This window comes from Stylophora pistillata, chromosome 10, assembly GCF_964205215.1.
Source record: "Stylophora pistillata chromosome 10, jaStyPist1.2, whole genome shotgun sequence".
Taxonomy (NCBI): Eukaryota; Metazoa; Cnidaria; class Anthozoa; order Scleractinia; family Pocilloporidae; genus Stylophora; species Stylophora pistillata.
This window is the reverse complement of record NC_142528.1, coordinates 417,648-438,684: the sequence shown is the minus strand read 5'-3', so window position 1 is coordinate 438,684 and position 21,037 is coordinate 417,648. Positions and strand designations below refer to the sequence as shown.

General features: G+C 38.9%; 3 protein-coding genes and 1 long non-coding RNA gene across 4 annotated transcripts in view; 2 read left to right on the top strand and 2 right to left on the bottom strand.

Annotated features, from left to right (window-relative positions):
• The first annotated feature begins 884 nt into the window (after positions 1-884).
• LOC148721206 (uncharacterized) lies at positions 885-7,157 on the top strand. The gene is made up of 7 exons (XM_088734802.1): positions 885-1,116; positions 3,133-3,388; position 3,510; positions 3,873-3,993; positions 4,291-4,416; positions 4,616-5,137; positions 5,746-7,157. Exons 1-7 carry the CDS (start codon positions 1,053-1,055, stop codon positions 6,057-6,059), a joined length of 1,404 nt encoding a protein of 467 aa, XP_088590928.1. The 5' UTR covers positions 885-1,052; the 3' UTR covers positions 6,060-7,157.
• A 3,578-nt stretch (positions 7,158-10,735) lies between these two features.
• LOC111338131 (uncharacterized) overlaps positions 10,736-21,037 on the top strand; it is a 96,883-nt gene continuing 86,581 nt past the window's right edge. The window contains exon 1 of the mRNA XM_088734789.1: positions 10,736-10,871. Within this exon, the coding sequence (XP_088590915.1) occupies positions 10,865-10,871 (7 nt within the window). The 5' untranslated portion in view covers positions 10,736-10,864. The remainder of the gene's footprint in view (positions 10,872-21,037) is intronic.
• On the bottom strand, positions 12,540-15,224 carry LOC148721205 (uncharacterized). Its single transcript, XM_088736036.1, has 3 exons — positions 14,473-15,224; positions 13,704-13,999; positions 12,540-13,648 (listed from the first exon to the last, which is right to left on the bottom strand). Exons 1-3 carry the CDS (start codon positions 14,940-14,942, stop codon positions 12,540-12,542), a joined length of 1,875 nt encoding a protein of 624 aa, XP_088592162.1. The 5' UTR covers positions 14,943-15,224.
• Positions 17,915-19,218, bottom strand: LOC148721204 (uncharacterized). The gene is made up of 3 exons (XR_015992139.1): positions 19,115-19,218; positions 18,841-18,924; positions 17,915-18,272 (listed from the first exon to the last, which is right to left on the bottom strand). It is a non-coding gene; the product is annotated as an uncharacterized LOC148721204 (long non-coding RNA).

The window sequence follows — 21,037 nt, the reverse complement described above, 5'->3', positions numbered from 1 at the left end:
GTCACTCTTTATAAGTGTCTCCTTTTCTGAAATAAACTTCAGCGGAAGATAAATAAAGCACACTTTAACATTCGCTAAAAATTGTTGTGGGTTGCCATATAAAAATACATCCTTGTAGATGCGGCTAATTATTCACTTACACAATATTAATGTGAAGCAAATGAATCGAGACAGTTGGTATGGCGACAATTTACAGCAGAAATCATAAATGCTTTGCCAGTAAAAATTCAAATTTACTGAAATATGACGTGAAATGGAGCCTGGACGGGGCTTTTCATCCAATAAAATCAAAATTCAGTAGCTAGTAACGCGCCAACTCTTTAGATAATTCATCTCCTTGTTGGAATCCTCCTCCCTCCTCTCCTCCACCTCCCTCTCCCCTCCCCCTCCCCTCCCCCTCCCCTCCCCTCCCCCTCCACTCCCCTTTTAAACCAGAAGTAAACTTATGGGTCATTTTTAGAACTTGTGGGAGTTCAACTGTTAAAACGACCGTCTTACAAGGACAAGGAGAGCATGTAAACAGTTGATAAACGGTCTCCGAGTGACTTGGCCCCATAGGTTGAACTCATGCATGCAGACATAATTAAGCTAACTAAGCAATCTATAATAGCTAATTCCGTCAACTGCCTAGGCCTCATGTAAGACCCCCAGTTGTAGGCCCATCTACCGGAAAACGAAACAATACAATATGGCTCGTTTCGATGAGCTTATAGGCTACCCCAGATCACCCCAGATATAAAGCCTCAGCCGCTTGCAAAGTTGCATAAGCCCCATGGCCTATAAACAGCAGTTTACGCGGTAGAGGGCAACTTCCTTTTATTATTTGATCGAACTGAATCTCATTAAGTATAATCGAGTTTCATCAACCAACTGCATCCCAAAGAGGCTAACTCGGTTGTGACAGCCACTGACAACTTCATAAATAAACAAAGAAGTTGGCCCACTTGAAGGCAGATTAATTAAAGTTCAGCTATCTCAGTTTGTCTGATTTTTCCCTCAGACGGTGTGAAATTCACTGTACGCTGGAATAACGAAGTGCGTTTCCTAAGAACATGTTCTTTATATTCTATTGCTTCGTTCTCACCGTTTTGGCTTCCTTTATACCAGAAGGACAAGGTGAGATTCTCTTACAGTTATGTCCTAGTTATAGGCTGAGTAATATTTCAAAGTTTACCAAGGCGATATATTACCTTTTTATTATCTCTATTGACATATTGAAATATTCACACACGCTTCTCGGCTTCCTCTGAAGTTGAGTATGATAAATCATTTCATTTAAATGCATATCTGGACTGGCATCAGACAACCGACGTATTTAGAAGAGGCTCGTACATTTATGAAGTCATTTTGTAACGCATATTTTGGAAACAACAAGTTTACAAACGAATAAAATATTTTGAACATGGTTTTTGTAGTAACCAAAAGCGAAAATACAATCTCTGTCTCTTCAATAAAATGCGTGAGTTCACTTGTTTAATGTTTTTCGATCATACGCGATGGATGACTGAGTTGACCTCTGGCAGACCTTCGTTTTGAATGTAAATATTATTTGAACTCGACTTAAAATGGCTCGACTCCTTCAAAATAAACTTTACGTAACAGTGAAAGTTTCAAATTTTGTAATAAAACCTTCTAATCCGTCGCAACGAGATAAAACTCGTTCTTTTCTTAAAATCTACACGGAGATTAAAAAAAAGAAAGAAAGAAATCAGTAGAGCTTAAACTTGGTATTTAAATATATTATCTGGGCAGGTAAAGCCTGGATTTTTTGTACAATTTGGCTCTAATTATAAAGTTCGTTTAAAGTTTGGTTCTCTAAATTTAGATCGAGGACTTAATTCGTGTATTCTAGAGAGCTGGTAGAACTAAGGCATAAATTATTAATGATCCACCGATGAAAGGACGTCTTAATTAAACAGGTGATTTCGATGAAAATTCGCGAAACAAATTTTACTTAGTCTTGTTTGATCAAAACCGAAATTGTTGACTTTCGGGTCTATGATCTACATGAGATATATTTAAGTCCAAAATATTGCTTTCAAGTTCTTAGATTCTTCAAGTGCGCGAAGAAAGACGAAAGAGACTACATTTGACATCTAAAGATTCATTGTTCCTGTTATAATCAAGTACGCTCCTATAATGTACATGCTCAAGGCTAACTTTCAACATTTCGCCTCCTGGTGTTTCTTAAAGCATACTATGGATGGAATATTAATTTTCATTTTAAAGCCAGGATATGAAAAATGTTAAAAAGAGCACTCGAACTCTACTTAGCAAAAACAATAATGCCAAGGTTAAACCTTGTGAGTTTTAATGAGCTATCTCTGTTTTCTCTCAGTTTGCTTTTGATAATACGCAGCATGGTTGAAAGCTGCTGTCGCGCGATATAACAACACACCATCTTCAATAATAAGAAAATTTCGGGAAAACGTCCCGACAATAACCTTTTTAAACGAACTAAACATGCTCGAAATAGAAAAGGATTATTACCTCGTGATAAACACTAATTACTCCGACGTATCAACGCAAGTTGTTTATGGACTTCAGCGTCAGTCCATTGATCGATAACAATAGCTTATCACATCCACAAAGGAAGGTTAAAATTGCAGCAATTAGTAACAAGATCAAGTGTAGTCACTCGCCTGATGTTGGTGGTGAGAGCAAAAGCCAAAAGTAAATCAAAGCAATAAGTTAGCCCAGTTAGCCCAATGGATAGTGCGATGGACTGTTGTGCGGGAGGACGAGGGTTCGAGGCCCGGCCGGACCAACAATCAAGATCTTAAAATAATTGAGAAGATTTTGTTGCCTTTCCATAACCTCAAGAAATGGTTAGATATTCTAGTCTTCTCGGACGAATAAAAGCAAGTCCCATCTCCTGCAGGGTTGGGGTAGGAGACGTTAATTTCCCACTCACGAGATTACTGTGTGATGCATGTCCTCCCTTGGGGTGGGATGGTGAGTTTCCTGTGAAGACCTTAAATTGGATAACTCATTGTGTTAATTACGTCACCTTCGTTAAATAAAGAATATTGTATTGTATTGTATTGTAACTGAATTCAGCAGTTCAACAATTCCTGTAGAAGTGGTTAGTGTTACCCAGCAACTTTCTGACTTAAATAATTTGTTCTCTAGCGTACTGCCGCAATTTGAAGTTTATCAATTTTCCTAAACCGGGCTATCGGCTGAAGAACCACACGGTTCGAACTATTGACGTTATCGAAGAGGATCTCTGCAAGTTACATTGCTACCTGGAACCCAACTGCGTCAGTTTTAACTTCCATAAGATAAGACAGGCGTCTGGAAAACACAAGTGTGAACTGAATAATGCGACTATTGAGCACGACGGAGAGCTGGTGAAAAATGAAAGTTACATTTACCGCGGAGCTGAGTTGAGGATGACGTTTACATGTGAAGAGTGTGATAATTTTGGCTCAGGGAAGCTTCATGAGAAGACTTAGGATCCCTCGACTTCTTACTGATTCCTCTTATTTTCAACCGCCAAAATAAAGGGTATGATAATTGCATGATTCCATTTTTTAAATTAAGAATTGGACGAAGCATAGATTTTTTCATTTAAAATGACCTCCTCTAGAGCTGTTTTGATAAATTTTGAGGAGTCAGGCAGATTTTGCACTGAGTCTCGTTCTGAACAATGCTAGAAGACTTTTGAATGAATACCCACCAAGCTTGGGGAGAAAAAAGCTACGTGATGAGAAATAAGAATACACACGAGGACTATGATGGAAACACGTAGATTTGACAAACCTAGCCTGCATGGTATTCAGAACTAAACACGAACGCACACGTGAGACATAAACACAGAAGAAGATGTATACAAACATTTATGAAGCCCTATTCTCTTTCTTCTTAAGAATGCTTGCACCAGAAATTCTTGCAAGAATAACGCAACATGTCAAGCTGGGTTTACAGACAGAGATTATCAGTGTTTATGTGCTCTTGGATCTGGATTTGAAGGCCATGATTGTGATGAGGGTAAGGAATCCTCTACAGATTTTGCAATCGATAAGAACATGAATAATGTGTGACCAGTTCCCTCCACCAACCCCTCACCACACCCTCCCTATTCACTAAAAAATCAATATAGAGTTAATGAGAATTAACTCACCTCTTTACGGCGGCCGGTTTGTTTGTCACTCTTAATTTAACTCCTTATGACGGCCACCTGTCTAACGTTAGCGGCCAGAGTGGCACGTTTTAACTTCTACAAAGTATTAAAATATTTGAACAGCTGAGCGAAAACAAATAGACACCGTCGTTTTGCTGTCTTAGATATAGACGAGTGTCTCAATGGAACACACGAGTGTGATAGTAATGCTGATTGTGGCAACAACCTGGGATCTTATCAATGTACTTGTAAAGATGGATTTCATGGAAACGGTATAGACTGTACTCTGAGTAAGTATTTGTAATCCCCGTCAAATCTGGCCTCTCTTTTACATTACATTGCTTTCAGGCATGGTATAGTTGGCAATATTTGAAATTTTGCCAACGACCATGCTTGAAAAAAATTCCAGTCGAATACTTATTAAAGAACATGATGACACTTTCATACTACTGCGATAATTATCACGGTATTATTATGTTTATTGCACAGGATTTACAGCTGTTTTTACAAATCTTGGTGAGAGCAGAGATCAAGGTCCAGACTCAATCGGTAGTCACTACACAGGTCAGGATCATGACGGACAAGTTAACGTGTCCAGCGGTATTCAACTGTGGACTGTGCCCCATACTGGTGAATACAGAATAGAAGCAATAGGAGCCTCAGGGGGGTACGGCGAGGACAGTGTCATCAAGAACGGAGGAAGAGGGGCAAGGATGATTGGAAACTTCGTTTTGACCAAAGACGAGATCATTCGTGTGCTTGTTGGTCAAAAAGGGAATAGAGGGAAGAAGAACCCAAAAACTGCTGGAGGTGGTGGAGGTACATTTGTGGTGAGAGGAAACAACACGCCTTTGATCATTGCTGGAGGAGGAGGAGGAGTTAAGAAAATGTTAAACCAACATCCAGGATGTGATGCGTCCATTAATGCAACAGGGAATGCAGGAAACAACTCGCCATTGGGGTCAGGAGGAAACAACGGACATGGAGGAAATACCAATGGTCAAAGTTCAGGTATCAATCTCTCTCATAGGCTGAGATGACATTGAATCAGTTGACAAGGATTCTCATTCCCTGATTGCATAGCTGGATAAAATAAAAGTGCAAAATTTAAACGTTGACTTGTCCCCCTAAGCCTTTTTATAATTAAATATATCCACTAATTTTTTTTAACTTAAATGTAAACTTTCAACTCAAAATTAGGAGGTAAACTTGATTGGAGAAAGAATAAGGGGGTACGTTTCTAAAGAAACTGTGGTGCTGCGTCGGTGGGGGTAACAACGATTTGAAAGATAAACATTTGCGGCTTTCCGTACTACCATATGAGGGAAGACCGCAGATTGCCACATGCTGCATAGAATGATTAGGTAGATTGAGCCCCACTTTCTGCATATAAACGCACACACAACCCACAATTTCTGCATTCGCTCTGACCAAGGGTTAACACTCGAAACGCCAGCTTTTTAACTCTTTACGGTGGCCACTTTACTATTTCAACTTAGTTGATACAACCAAATTACTTAGATTGGAAAATACTGCGAATCGTTGTCCAATCGCTTTCAGTTAATAATAACAAAAGTTTTTCTTTTATGTAGGAGAAGACTTATTTTTTATCATTGTAGGCGGTGGTGGCGGCGGCTTCTACGATAATGGACAAGCTGCTTCAAACAGCGGTAGTGGTCGAGGAGGTCATGGATATCTTCAAGGGGGAGTAGGAGGACATGCCCTGGGTGGGTTCGGAGGTGGTGGTGGTTTTCGTGGAGGCAACAAGGGAGCTGGCGGCGGTGGAGGTTACTCTGGAGGGGATGGCGGAGTTGATGAAGAGTTTTCCTGTGGGGGAGGGGGAGGATCTTTTAACAATGGAACAAATCGGCAAAATGAATGTTGTTATAATAGCGATGATCATGGTAGAGTTGTCATCACATTTCTTCATTGACATGCACATGGTAGCATTTCCCCTATGTTGATCCTTCAGTATTGCACTGCGCCTCCTGTACTGCGCATTTCAACACGCAAACAGGCGAATAAGCGCGCGTGCATTCCGAGAACACGGTATTGTTTTTCAATCAATAGACCAGGTTAAAAGGTTCTATGGTCTTTGGCTCTTGAACAATGACGGTGACTTATAATTTTATTCCATAATTTTAATGCACAAATTAGCCCTTAAAAATGTAGAAAAACAAAAAGGCCATAGACTGGAAAAAATATAGTTAAAACGTGCACAAAGGCTGCTGCTCGAGGATGCAAAGTTTGACCTTGAAAACAATGACTCTAGGAACGTTTTGAGTCCACGTCGTCAAAAATTGCGTGATTTTTCCACAGTTTATGTATCAGATTGTTTCGTACTCTCGAGACTTTCTACCTATCAAATTTTTTAAAGTGCTACTGTAAAAACCCTTGCTTCCAGCCACCGCAAAATTAAATTCCTAGTCAATTGCCGAAGCGTTCAGCCTCAGTATAATATCCTGCAAAAATTCTTCTTCCCCCCCCCCCCGGCATCGATGTCAACTTTTTGATGTTGCCCTTGTTAGCGTTGTGTTCCCTGATGTTGATTTATACGGGGAGTTAGGGGAAATGTCTCATAGATAATTATGACATGTTTCAAAACAAGATTCAGAAATCGTTGCAGTTTTCAAAATAAATCATTTCGGAACTGGTTGCGTCTCCATTATGCAGGGTACAAGAGAGTTTATATCTGCCAAGGCGAAGGCACCTTCAAGTTTACACAAAACCTTATTCAACCGTTTAGATTATAATATTTCTGTTAACGTCTAGCCAAATAACTCTTCCTCTTTCACTTTAAGTGGAAGACAACGATGTATGTTACATACAAAAGTAACTTTAATAAATGCCTAATAACAACTTAGACGTAAACATCTTGGAAATGTTTCTTGCACAAAAAGAAGCTCTGTGAGAGCTCTCAGTTTTCTTGTTGACAGACAAGTACTCGCTCGTAATCGTAATAAACATTGTTATAGCGACATGTTGCAAACTGCAATTGGTTGAAATCAATAAATTGGTTTTCAGCTGTCGAGAGCTGTTGTTGTTGTTGTTGGTTTTGTTTGTTTGTTTGTTTGTTTGTTTTGTTTGTTGGCCTTTTGTTTTTTGTTTTTATTTTTTTGTTTTGTTTTTTTTATCAGGGCTGTGATTATAGAAATAGAAAATGGGAAACTTAGGCAATGTGTTTCAACGGGGGGTACAGAAAGGCACTGTCAAAGGCTCTAGTTTTCTTGTCAGAAAAAAAGTCCAATAATCCGAGAGCTGTTGTTGTTGTCGTTGGTTTTGTTTGTTTGTTTGTTTTAGTCTGTTGGCCTTTGTTTTTTGTTTTTATTTTGTTTTTTTTTTTATCAGGGCTGTGATTATAGAAATAGAAAATGGGAAACTTAGGCAATTTCAAAGGCTCTAGTTTTCTTGTCAGAAAAAAAGTCCAATAATCCGAGCTTTCAGGATTTCCATTTCGTTCCAGATTCTCTCCCGATATTACATTAAGCGTGGCTGGATCCAAGAATCGAAGACTGTTACGAGCTCAGACTATCACTGAAATCATCACCAGTCAAAGTGGAAGTTTTCTTGAAAGATCGGCCACCATCGATCATTATGACGCAATACGCTAATCGCGCTGTCAGTAAAATTTGCAGAGACGAAGAGATCCTCAGAGGGATCCTGAGAAACCTCAGATCAGTCACGTGGTCCAAACGAGATTTTAACAATTGCAGTTTTAAAAGAATGCCTGCCACCTGCCTTCACTGACTCGAGTGCTTGGTTTGTCTAAACAGGAACTCGTAACGATATATATATAACAGCTTAGAAAATTGTAATTACAATAATAAATCAAGGAGCGTATTTCTACACGCAATTATGGAAAGGAAAATATCTTGTGCTAATGGGATACTAAATGCTGAAAATAACTGAAAATATTTCCCATTCACAAAACTGTTTCAAGCAAACTGAAGAGGAAAACATAAAACATTGATTCGGAGCCAGGTTGTCACAATGAATTTTTTTCTCCTGATGTCTTCAGGTTTCCATTTCATTCTCAGATGTGGATTGCCACTGGTATCGCTTGGATGACACAGGATTTTACTGATATAAGCCTGGATCAACTCCTGTGATTGATCTTGATGGAGAGATGGAAAGAGGATCACTGATCCAAAAAAGCTGCCAACGCAAGCCACGGTCCCGATTATCAGTTTGCTTCTTTCATGCAGATCTACAGCGTATACCAATATCATTGAAGATGGTTGAAGGACACTGGCTTAGTTTGATAAGTAGCAGGGAAACATTTGCCTCAAGTGAACGTTTGCACGACAAAAAAAAAAATAAACAGAAGGTCACATTTTGATTAATGCCTTAAAAATTGAACAAATGCACTTGCTCTTCGTTCAGTGATCGAAAAAAGAAAGAGTAATGCGAATGTTTATTCGCTCTTCACTGATAAACTCAGCGTGCTTTATCGTGAGTATTTATCATAGTTTCCGCTTAAGGACTTTTTCATGTCGGTGGTTTTTAAAATTCAAACCATACACAAAATGTTGACAATGATTCATCTTGATTAGACACATTGTGTACTTGATGACTGTGCAATTCATGACGGAACAGTCGGTTAGCCTTAGTTCATAATTTTTTCCGTCTCTTTGAGGTTTACGAAGTGAAGGGAAGATATATTGTTTCTTTGTTTGATTCATATCATGATTATTCTACCGTTACACCACTTTTAGTTTCTTGCCCTGGACAGATAGAATATTACACTCTAACTGTGTTTATGAAACTGTGACATGAAAGGACATAAGGAAAAAGGGTCGGCATAATGCTTTTCCATCACTTCGTATGATACTCAGCAATGCGTGATCAAAACAACTTATGATTGCGCAAACTTACAGCTTATCAAGGCATAAAGATATATTGATCCTATTATTGGACCCCTACCGTAAGCGAGAGCATTTAAAAATCTTTGTGTGTTTTTCCCTTCTCCTTTTTCCAATTCGTCTCTGGCAAAAGAGCTCATTTAGGCTTCAACAAGGGAACCAGCTAATGATTCCTTAGCTTCAACTATAACTGGCCATTAATATGCGGGGCGTATTGTTCAGTTCAGTGTAGGTTTCTTTCAACACAAGAATGGAGTTAAAACGAAACAGCTTTTATCGGAAATGTATTTTTAAAACAGTCAGACCGCTTTTGGGGAAGACATCGGTTCAGAATTAGGTAAAGGAGCACGATTGCTACATTGGAAACTCTATTGAGCGTCCCCCCTGGGTTACGTTCGTTAATCAACAAAAAATAACGCGAATGCTTATTGCTCGTTTTATATTCAGCGTGCTTTATCATTAATATTTGTCATAGTTTCCTCCTTAAGGACTTTTTCGTACGTCAGTAGTTTCAAAAATTCAGAGATATTTGACCTCAACCTTATCAAATATTTGAGTGAATCGAAAAGTTTAAAAACACAATAATTTATTTACCTCTGTCGATTGACAAGCCGCCAATCAAATCGATTGAAACTTGTATCGTACGTTTATTAAGAATCTACCAATATGTATACGAACCGTCAGAGTAATTTGTTAAATACAGTTGCAGTAAGAGCTTCTTACATTTTACCTATTATGAGGCGATTTTTTATTGAAAACCTAGAAAAACCGGGGAGTGGTCTATCTCCCCCGGGTATAACTAAAAGAGAAACCAGCTTGTCATTTTGAGTTTTGCGGTAGATCCTTTGAACTGGCAAAGTTTCATTGAAATCGGTGAGATGGCATGGATCACGACTTCCTGGTGCTCTCTCGGACACGTCTTAATATCCTTCATTTCCAATAATTGGCTTCTTAACATTTAAAAAATTGCTTTTCTTGTTTCTATCAACTGTTTAATAGCGTCTGTAAGGTTGATTTCAAATGATTTTATGTAAATTCTTTAGTGCTTTCTTCTTTGATGAAATATTAGTTCTAGATATTGGAATTGCTACAATAACATTTTTAATTGTTCTTAGTTTTGGAACAGGAAGTTTAATATTTTTTTCTCTGAAAAATCAATAATAAACAGACATCAGGGAAAAGGGTCGGTATAATGCTTTTCCATCACTTCGCATGATCCACAGCAGTACGTGATCAAAACAACTTATGATTGTCTCTTTTTTAACCTTCGCGTTCTGCTACTTGATAAGGACAATCGGAAACGATGGCAAGGACATGTAGACACTTGAGCGACAAACAAAGAAAAATCATCGCGCAAGCTCACAGCCTATTAAGACATAACTGAAGGTTTCTTTAAACACAGGAATGGAGTTAACACTAAATAGATTCTTAAAACAGTTATTTTTTCAGGTTAAAATAGTTAGAGCGCTCTTAGAGATAACATTGCTTCAGGATTAAGTAAAGGGGCACGATTGCCACATTCGAAATTTTGTTGAGTGTTCTCCCCGGCTAATGAATAAGGAGGAGTACCAAATGTTGAATGACGTAATCAGATTTCCAGCCGATTGGTTTGGAAAAGAAGGCCTAGTGGGCACCTTTGCCTTTTATGGAAACTCGCGCTGCCCACGAGCCGCGTGCTTCAAATCAAAGGAAACGATTACTTGAGCCTGTCAAAGCCAAATATATAAAGAGGCACTTTGAACAGCATTTTGATCAGTTCATCAGACGGCTTAGCAAGGAAATACTACAGGAGCGCAGTCGAGGATCTGTTACCCCAATCAGCACAGTTTCGCCTTCAACTCTGTTTGACGGTCAGCTATATTGTACAGCAGCAAGTATGGATGGTAAGCCACGTCATTATTCTATTTTCACTGAGATTGTTTTAGTTCTTTGTTTTTTGTTTCTTTTTTTTTTCTGGAAATTGGGGATCCGTAATACAAGTGTACATTGTTCATTCTGATTTCATAACTTTTTCTTACTGAGATTGTGTGAAATCTTATTTGCCGTGTGCGCTCTAAATTGTAGGTAACTGATGAAAAATAATGTTCGACTATGCAAAATGTTATGAGGATGGAATTATTTTTACTGAATCTGTCACGCAATCCCAGACTTTTCTAGAATTATCTATAATCTGTAATATTCCAGAAACTTCTTTCATGTGACTCAGCAGTTTCCAAAAATAGTACAACTTGTAATACGCTATAAATAGTAAAAGAACATTCTAGATAACTAAAGTAGATGTATAAAAGCTGGCTTGTGAGAAGTACAAAAGGAGATTTGCCCGAGGGCTTACCCTCGTGCATGAGGGCCCGTTCTGGTCAAAATGGTGCATATAATTTTTAACTGTGTGTGAATTAATTTTACACATTGATAGAATTAATATTTTGCATGTTTCCAGTCCTTCAGAATGCAAGGCGTCCTGCTGGGCGACCGTTAGCATCTGAGATAGTTTCAAAGGATGTTATAATACTAGAAATGGGAAGAGAGAAAATACCGTCGAAAGCAGATCTCTTCCTGCAATGTATTGATGTCATTAACATGTTTCTGACCTCGAGTGAAGTCTCTTGAGGCCTAAAAGGAAGAACGAAACTGTGCCACTATAATAAAAATTGTTTTTTCATCCATAGGAGCAGATATTCTGGGCAACAAATTCACCAGTTTCTCCCTTAACCTCTTTACTTGATCATTAAAATTGAAACATTATTTTGACATGCAAGATGTTTTGCTTTTCACAGTTTTTTTAGAGCAGAGGGGGGTATTTGCCTTCCTGCCTGCCCCCATAGAAAGGTTTATCCCCAATAGGTTTTTAAAGGAAAGCTGTTGGAAGCAGTTTTCCTGTGGTTAAATAGATGAACCATTTGATCTGCCACAAAGGTGAGGCAGTTTTCTGTGTGCAAACTAGCCAAACATGAATTTCATTGACAACAAACAAGAGTTTCAAATCAAGTTGTATCCATTATTAAAATGCTTCACTTTGTTAATATCTTTCTCCTTTCTTGCTATCGACATCGTTCATAGATAGATAAATCTATAAATCATAGATAGAATCGATCTATATCATTGGAATATTAAGTTTAACTATCCCTAGTCACGGGCTTTCCCTGGTATAGATTTCAACAAAATTGAGTGGTGATGCTCTGTTAAATTGATTTTGATAGATCATTGCTTTCATCCGTAAATTATAACAGTATCAGTCATAAAAAACTCAGAACTGATTTATTGCATTAATTTAGTTATTTACTTTTATTAACAGCAACATAAAATGAATAACGTCATTCAGTTTGAGTAATTATTGCACTGAGGTCAATCAAACCTGACAACTCAAACTGGCAACAAGAAAGACAACATTGCATGTATATAGACCCATCATATATATATTTGAAAAAAACCCATGAAGACCAAAAGAACTCAACCTGCATAACTCAATGTTTGTCAAGGAAAACAGCACCTCATTAGCAGTTTTACAACTTTAAAGTCAAAACTAGCAGCATCAACAATAGACTGCAGGCCATTTACTTCTTGCCAAAGTAACACTGTGAAAATGCTAAGTCATACAGAGCAAATAATCTATCCCTAGGAGGCAGAGGAACTTTCTCAGTTGGCCTTGGAATCTCAAGCAAGTTGGTACAGGTATGACCTAAAGGGAGGAAGCCGCCCTCCACCGGTGGGTGCTGCTCTTCTCTTTGATCTTCCTGCTGCTTATAACTCTCTCCTTTCTTCTGCTCATCATTCAGTCCTTCCCGACTTGCAACTTTCACGATTTCTGTGGGTAGTATAAACTCCAGTGATGGTGCAAGGCCGAAACCAAGGACAGGTTGCTGTGCTGTACCAGTTGCAAATTGAAGTATGTGACTCAAACTAAGGGTAGTCTGCCCACACACCCTCCTAGAAGCTGCCACTTCTCGAACATACTTGACAAAGAGTTGATAAACTTCTTTTTCCTTTTTCAGGGTATTAGAACCCTCATCTGAAAAGTTAGGCTTCAAAATCTGAAGTAACATTTGTACACTCAACTTGCCTTGTGCTTGGGGTCTTAGGAGATGAACCAACATTGGCAGTTCCTGAAGAGCTGACAACATTCCAAGCTCTTCTAGTCCATGCCTAATTTGACAAACACAAGGGTCAAAACACTCTCCTAAAGAAACAATTTGCTGCAGAATGATTTCTTCTACAAATACAGGCAACTGTCCATTTTGATGCATGGCAACTGCCATCATCACTCCAACAAAATAGTAATCGTGTGCTAATAATGGCCTCAAGCCATTGTCAAAGTACTTTTTTTTAATGGCTTGATTCATTAGTCTTATCCATTCCTTACGTGGCCCACCCTGATCTACACATTCCTCTCCCATGAAGTCTACCTGAAATGTGGGTCTATAATTTGTAATGTATTCTAGTTCACTAATCGTTGTTTCTAATATATTTGCCCTGTCAACAGTAATGTAATTTGTTTCTCCCTCAATGGTTTCTTCGCAGCTTGTAATTTCTAGGGCTCGGCCAGTTACAGTTTGTTTTTGCAGAAATTTAAGCACTTCTACAGGGTCAGTCAAACCCTGATCTTTAGCACCTTTGATTACTGACTGGATATCAAATGAACTCGAGGGTGGCTGACTTACTTGTACTGAACACTGATCCTACATTTGCATTAGAGTTATCAGCAATGGTGTCTGACATACCTTGAGAGAAGTCGTCTCTACCACTAGCATCACTTGAGAGCATGTCAGATTCAGGGAATTCAAACACAGGAACTTCTAGTTGTTTATCACTGGGATCAATCATGGATGGCAATTCCTCCCGGAGTCTTAAATAGATCCAGCCAGATGGAGCAATCGATTTCAGCAGCAGCTTTGAATCAATCTCTTTTCCTGCCTGGATGTTTGGTCTTAGCAAAGTACCACCACAGTTCTTTACTATTTCGAAATACAAGCCCTCCATTTCACCTGTCAATAATTGTGTTGTGGGGGTTTTACCACTCGCTTGGCAAATTAACAAGAGGTACTGAGACTCTGTAATTCTCTTTTTTATTCTCCTAAACTGCTGCTTCTACTACAGCTAATTTTCTCTCTCTTGTTCCACTGCTTATTTTCTACTACTTTCAGCAAGGAGTGCTCCAGTATTAAATACAAAAATCACAGACATGTTTGGGTTAACTAACCGTGGGAATTTCCAAAACAGGATGTTCAGTGTGGGTAAGACTCAAGGTCAGTTTTACCAACTCAAACATGACCACCTAGCAAACTAGTTATCCTCAACCATAACAAGAGATTAAAATGTCTAGCACGGTAAGTGATGAGCCAAGTTCAAGCACACACTAAAAATAAATGATCAAGACTATGGATTCATCAAAATAGCACGTAGCGGCGAAAAGGCGAGACTTAATAAAACAAAAGGTAAACCTAAAAATACTTGAAATATCAATCCTTGAAAACGCTCTACAACAATTACGTTAACTCTTTGTGAAGTTTTTCGGCATCCCACTTTCTATCAATGTCAACACCTGATATAATTCGTCCACTTCTCTCTAAATCAGGCTTTTCTGCTTTCGTCGGTATTTTCTCTCTTCCCATTTCTAGTATCATAACATCCTTAGAAACTATCTCAGATGCTAACGGTCGCCCAGCAGGACGCCTTGCATTCTGAAGGACTGGATACGGCCGCGAGCTAGAATTAGAAGGTCTTCTGTATCTTCCTCTTGAAACTGTCGAAAACCTCCTCTGCAATTCTGTTAGTGCGCTATTAGCTGGCTGGGTTTGGCGAACGAAAGTCGTCTCCGATGTTGTTGGTTGACGTTCGTTACTAGGAAATCTTGTCGTTGACGGTCCGTGCTCAATTAACGAGGTTAGCTGATTAATACTGTCTACTGCAGCTTGTGCGATTTCTTTTACTTGCTCGGGAATCGAAGGGGCTGTCGCCATCTTTGTTTGGCAGCACAGGTAGAGAACTACCGCAAGGTGTTATAGGTAAAGGAATTTTGAGAAACATACAAAATTAATTCCAAACGCACACAAAATTAATTACAAACACACACAAAATTAATTACACACACACACACACAAAATTAATTCCAAACACACACACAATTAATTCCAAACACACAAAATATTCGTCTTCTAAAAATATAATTAATAGGAATGGTAAAATTAATTTGGCGGTTAAATAAAATATTTTAGAAATGCAAAATATTAATTCTATCAATGTGTAAAATTAATTCACACACAGTTAAAAATTATATGCACCATTTTGACCAGAACGGGCCCTCATACACAAAGCTATACAGACGGAACGCGTTGCAAGAAGCGAGTTGGTCGCATCTCTGTTGGTAGAGAGGCCTGGCACTAGCTAAATCGCCATGGTAAGTAGCTTCTGTGCCCACGCTGATACCACTGATGAACTTGTATCCGGATATTTTGATCCACGAAGCTTTCAATGGATAAGAAAAGACCAGAACCCGAATTACTATAAAGTAAGTCATGTGCTTATTTCTTTTAATGGGTCGTTCATTGAAAAAGACCCTGCCGAGTATTGAGGATGAACGAATTGATCCCGAAATAACCAGACTTCTGTGGAGTAAGTTGTGCGCAGTTCTTCTTAACGAGTTACTCGGTTGTCTGAAACGTCGTATATTCGTTAATAACCCTTGTCTCGTATAAAGGTAATACTTGTGTTGAAAATTCTTGATGTCATATAGCAAACTGAGCAAATTGTTTTTCTTTTGTCCTCTCATTCGATTATTCATTATGAATAGAAAGAGACAATCCGTCACAGGTATTGCAATAATTGTTATCGTTTAACTTTAAAGAGAAGGGACATGTTTGCTTTCATCCCTAACTACCATTGTTATCTAGCTGGAAACAAAAAAAAATCAACGAGTCCCACGAACATCAGGATTGATTATTAGCGCTGTCAAGCAGATAAGAGAGTGCTGGCCTAAAACTCAGGGCAATTGAACACACTCGGGATTAAGTCCTCCGCCCTATCCGAGTCAAATTTGATTTTTTTGTTGTTGTTGTTGTTGTTTTCCATTGTTTTCCTGCCATAGCTTTTTGGATAGGGAACGGATCTACCTCCCGACCAGAGTAAAATATAGAGAAACACTGGCACTAATGCACACCTTGGCGTTCGACCGAAATAAAGCGCCAAGGAAAAGTTACCCCGGAATCCGTCCAGTTCTGTTGAGACGGCAAGACAGGACTCTAAGGCAGATATAGCAACAAACCGATTTGAAAATATTTTTCACATCAAATCTGAATTTTACTGCGTTACTGTTATTATCACTCGTTCGAAAAAAGAGGTGACGCAATTTAATGCTTTGCCCACTGTCGTCAAGATACATCGGTGTATAAAGGAGCGCAAGTCCCGGATTTTCTAGTGAAATCAAAGCAAAATTCTTCCCTCGTTAGTGGGCCTCTCAGCTCAAAAGTTGCTCTTGCACCATGATACAGAAACGTAAAAATAAACAAAATTTTGAAAGACTCGATTAGACCACAAAAAAAATTCTGCTTACCATAGGCAGTGAACGACGAGAAACAGAGAAGAACAAAAATAAATACAGTACTATATCCCATACTTTTAGCTTAATCGGCCCTCTTTCGTAGAGCACACAATGTCTTTTATACGTAAGTAATCAGTTCTGGTAATGTGTGGTTAAGGGCCTCGGCTTTGTAGGACGTTTCTTAATTAAACTAATTTGTTGCTGTCAGACGGAAATATGCATATATCTTTTGTTATATCCGCCAAAATTTGTCGATAATAAGATGAAAAGATTACCTGAAGAGTAAACATTTGTTAAGTTATTTTAAATTGGGTGTCTTGTTGATCACAAATAAGGCTCAGGTGAACTTTTACTACACCTTGACAGAGTTAACTCTGACCTTGAGGTCCTAGAGTTAAGGTCTATCGATAAAGTACCTAAATCTTGTTCTGGTCGCTTTTGTTTAGTTACACCCAAACCATCGATTATAAACAGATATGAGAATGAAAGAAAGATAAAAAACCAAAATAATTTTCCTTGCGGTACATTAGTTCGAGCAACCCATCTGATACGCGACTTTCCTGAATGTGTCCGCTAGTCATTGGTTAAAATAAATCGTGGCATCTTTAACGAGGACCGTTCATCCTTTGATTTACGGCTTGTCAATCATTTGTAAGAATATTTAAGCTTGGACACCTCTATTCCTCTTGATTTTTTTTACCTTCCCAGGGAACAATCTCATATTATTCTCTCGATAATCGTAATCGGGAAGAAAAACGCTCGGTTTATTTAGTGAGCCATATAAAAAGCACAGGACTACAATAAACTTCTCTGAGAGCAGAACAACTGAACAAACTTTAGATAAGGAAAACCGCACACCAAGTTTGCCGGAAAGATTGAGGTAAAAAAATAACTGGCTATTCGAGTTTTTCGGTTATGGCTCTTCCATACGACGCAAAGAAATATGTAATATTCAGGGCTGTTGTCGCAAGAAACCAATCAAAACTAATTACAAAATGTTTAATAGATGATGGTTTATCTACACGGTTTGCCTCCTGACAGTGTACCAAAACCAGTATGACAACGTTTTTAGTAACACTTCAGTTTTCTTTTAATTTAATAAGTCTATGACACGGCGAAAAGCCACCTAACTAATCTATTTTCCCTTCCATAATAATAGTTTTTCGCCAAGGTAATTCTTCTCTTAACTCCACACTATAACTTACATCTCATAATCGATCTCTACAAGGAAAGTGAGCGTTTGGTAATGTAACTGGCTTACACAATTACCAATCAGATATATGGCTTCCACAACGTTTACAAATCTCACTGGTTATAACACTATGTCTAAACTTACTCCTTCAGTGGCTCCGTCACACTGTAAAAAAAGGCAAGTTCAGCTAATACATAATATTTTTTGTTACAAACACGGTTTCTTTTTTTTCTTTTTTGACAAAGTCTAAAGTTTCTGAACTGGTTATGCGACTAATAGGACAAGGTGTGTAGCTAACTTTTTTTCCGTTTCCCGGTTAGGAAGACTAATTTTCTAGGCCATCTTTGTCAACTTTAGATACCAGTTTAATTTATTTTCTGGTTTTTACTGCACATAGTTTTTGCACGAAGAAGCTCTCCAATACCTCAGCACAGCGGTAGTACGGTGAATCCCTCTGGTTGAAGTAACGGCAATTGTCAAAAATCTTGGTTACATCGCTGACGAATGATTCCAGGCACGCGTAAGACTTGGAATTTAGACGTTCCTCGACTTTGGACAAGTCTAGCGAGAAGAAAAGGAAATGCTGTCAAATAAATATCATCTGAGTTAAAAGAAAAAGCGTTAAAAACAGCCACCACCGCCTCCCCCTCAAAAAAAAAAAAGAAAAAAAAAAAAAGCGTATCCCAGTGTGAATAGTATGTGCCGACATATTTCTGAATGGGATACAAGTTTATCTCAAGTGAGCTTTTATTGGATGAGAGAAGGAGTGCGAGGCTAAAGTGTTTGGTCTAAGAACTCAACAGTGTTCAAGGCGGCGACGCACATGGCGATTTGCGCGCCGATCGGCGTAAAAAACCGCCAAGTGTGTCACCGGCTTGGAAAATTTCGTGGAGAGGGACAGGGACCATAGGACGGAGGGAAGAAGGGCAACAACGGTTCGAAGTCATCTCGGAAAGAAAGAAAGGCGAGAGCAAAGCCTCACGCAGAAAGCCTCCGGACTGCTGAAGGGCGGCACTAGAGAAAATAAGAATACAATTATTTTACAATAAACAAATAGTGTGTTGCTTAAAAAAGGCACAAAACTTGTAAACTTTTACCAATTTACTGAGGCATACATGACGTGACTCACCTATTGGATCAGTGATGACCTCATAGTATTCGGGAACCTCGTCTGGATTGACACCTTCTAGGAACGGCACGCCATTTTATGACTCTACAACATGAATGGGACGTAAATCAGCATTAAAACACCGGTGAAAAGTCTGAATAAATTCTTAAGGACACACTTGAAAATGTCTGCATCATGAAACATTGAGCCTACTAGCTATGCATGCCCATTTGGGATCATTTTCACCTTTTTAGTGTTTACAAAAAGATAAGAAAATTTCTGTCTCTCCACTTACCCGTAGCGATCTCAGCAATCGTTTAAGCGAGTCGTAGTCTTTTCCAGTAAGCGGCTGCGTGTTCGCTTGAGCCTGGGACTGAGTGCATCGCGGGCAAGTGTAATCGATATTTTCAGCTTCAACAGGTGTGATTCCAACGCATGCTCCGTGAAACCAGTCCTGATAAAAACAAACAATTAGAACTTAGAGGTTAGTAGATTATAAGGTCATGAAGAAATGCCCAGACTCTGACAGTATGTTTTTGTTCTACATAAAAACTAAGTGACCGCTGTAATGAAAAAAGGGCAATGAAGATAAAATTTCATTTCTATGATCAATGCCTTGCGTTTTGCACACGTGCAGACGTCACTGTTGAATAAAGCTCTTCCTTGGGGTGGTTTCAGTTGCACGAAACATCGCTCAAGAAAAAGTATCTGTCCTTTTCTTTTACGTAACTAAATAAGATATCGGCTGAACCAAATTAACACGAGTTACTTTTTCTCGTCATATGGCTGGCGACACAAGCAATAAAGTTCTTCCTCCTCCACTCCACGGCGAGCCTGGGCACACTCGGCACAGGTCCACTCATCCATACTTTGTGCAGCGTCTGGAGAGATCTGGATACAGCTCCCATGAAACCAGTTTGCACACATGTCACATACAATATAAAATCTATGGCAGAAAAAAATGACAGTAAACTATGGAGAAAACTGTGACGGTATGTTATCAACCTCATATCTATCGACCAATATCTATTAAACATCAATTACAACAACGAAACAAACAAAAACACAGCCAAACTCACTGAATTGGGTCGTAGGGTTTCTTACAAATGCAAAAGAGTCGTTCTTCAATTTTCTTCTTCTTGGCCTTGGGCCCTTCTGGTGTACTCTGTGAGTTCCTTCTCTCTGTGGCCCCTTGCTTCCGTTTGTTCTTATTGATCTGCTGTTGCTGCCGAAGCTCCAAAATAAGATCTCTCTCGAGGAGGTCTCTTTTTCGCATCAGTTCCCGTTTGAGCACCTCTTTTCGCTTCTGAAGTAAAACACTGAGTTTGTTTGCTTTCTGTCGTTCCAACCTAAGTGCCTGATTTTCTTCCTTTGCGCGTTTTTTCTCTTCTTTTTTGCGTTCGGCATCTTCATTGCGATCAATCTTATCCAAAATGCCATCAAGAACTTTTCGACAAATGGCATGTCTGTAAAATAACGAAAACTGTGAGACCAGATAAAGGAGAAGGAACATGTTATCACTGAATGCAAACATAAAAAGGTTATATTTCAAAACGAAATTTATTCCCACATAAATCAAAGCGTGATTCGAAACAAAAATATTTATTACGATGGGTAAAATGATATTCATTACACATGTCACTAGGGGAAAGGAAGATCCCATCAGTGACTTTTGATTCAATGGTGTGATACCGGCTCGAACTTGTATGTTACAGAAAACTCAACTCGAGTTATAGTTGGTCATTCAAAGCTCATATAGAGGTTTTGCACAGCAGCCATGTTGGATGGCAGGAACAATAGATTATTTTACCCATGGGAAAGAAATTTCTTTCTTATGCAAAATATTTTCATTGTTCCTGCCATTCAACATGGCTGCTGTGCAAAACCTCTCTAGGACTTGCTTTCTGGATACAGCTGGAATTAGCAAAATTTTGCAGCGTCGCCAAAGAAAGGGGATTTAGCAGTCAGTTGTCATGCAAAGTCATGATAAGCCTCAATTTGATTCCGCTGAGGGTCATTCTTTTGAAAGAAAATGAACAACTCGACACAAAAGTTGATTTAAATGTAGGTACTTACCTATTCATGTCTTGTCTCGATTCCAACGTACTTCTTATGATGCAACAAAGGAGCAACCCCTCCCGACTTGCGTGATTTCGTCTTGACCGTCTGCTTGACCTGATCTTTTGACGAATGCTTCATCCGGGATGTTGCCATAGGA

Coding starts and splice junctions, on each gene's coding strand:
- LOC148721206 (XM_088734802.1), top strand. CDS start 1,053: ATGTTCTTTATATTCTATTGCTTCGTTCTCACCGTTTTGGCTTCCTTT. Junction 1,117..3,132: donor CTTTATACCAGAAGGACAAG/GTGAGATTCTCT, acceptor TTTGTTCTCTAG/CGTACTGCCGCAATTTGAAG. Junction 3,994..4,290: donor AGGCCATGATTGTGATGAGG/GTAAGGAATCCT, acceptor TTGCTGTCTTAG/ATATAGACGAGTGTCTCAAT.
- LOC148721205 (XM_088736036.1), bottom strand. CDS start 14,942: ATGGCGACAGCCCCTTCGATTCCCGAGCAAGTAAAAGAAATCGCACAA. Junction 14,000..14,472: donor AAACTTCACAAAGAGTTAAC/GTAATTGTTGTA, acceptor TTGCCAAGCGAG/TGGTAAAACCCCCACAACAC. Junction 13,649..13,703: donor TAGAGACGACTTCTCTCAAG/GTATGTCAGACA, acceptor ATCAGTGTTCAG/TACAAGTAAGTCAGCCACCC.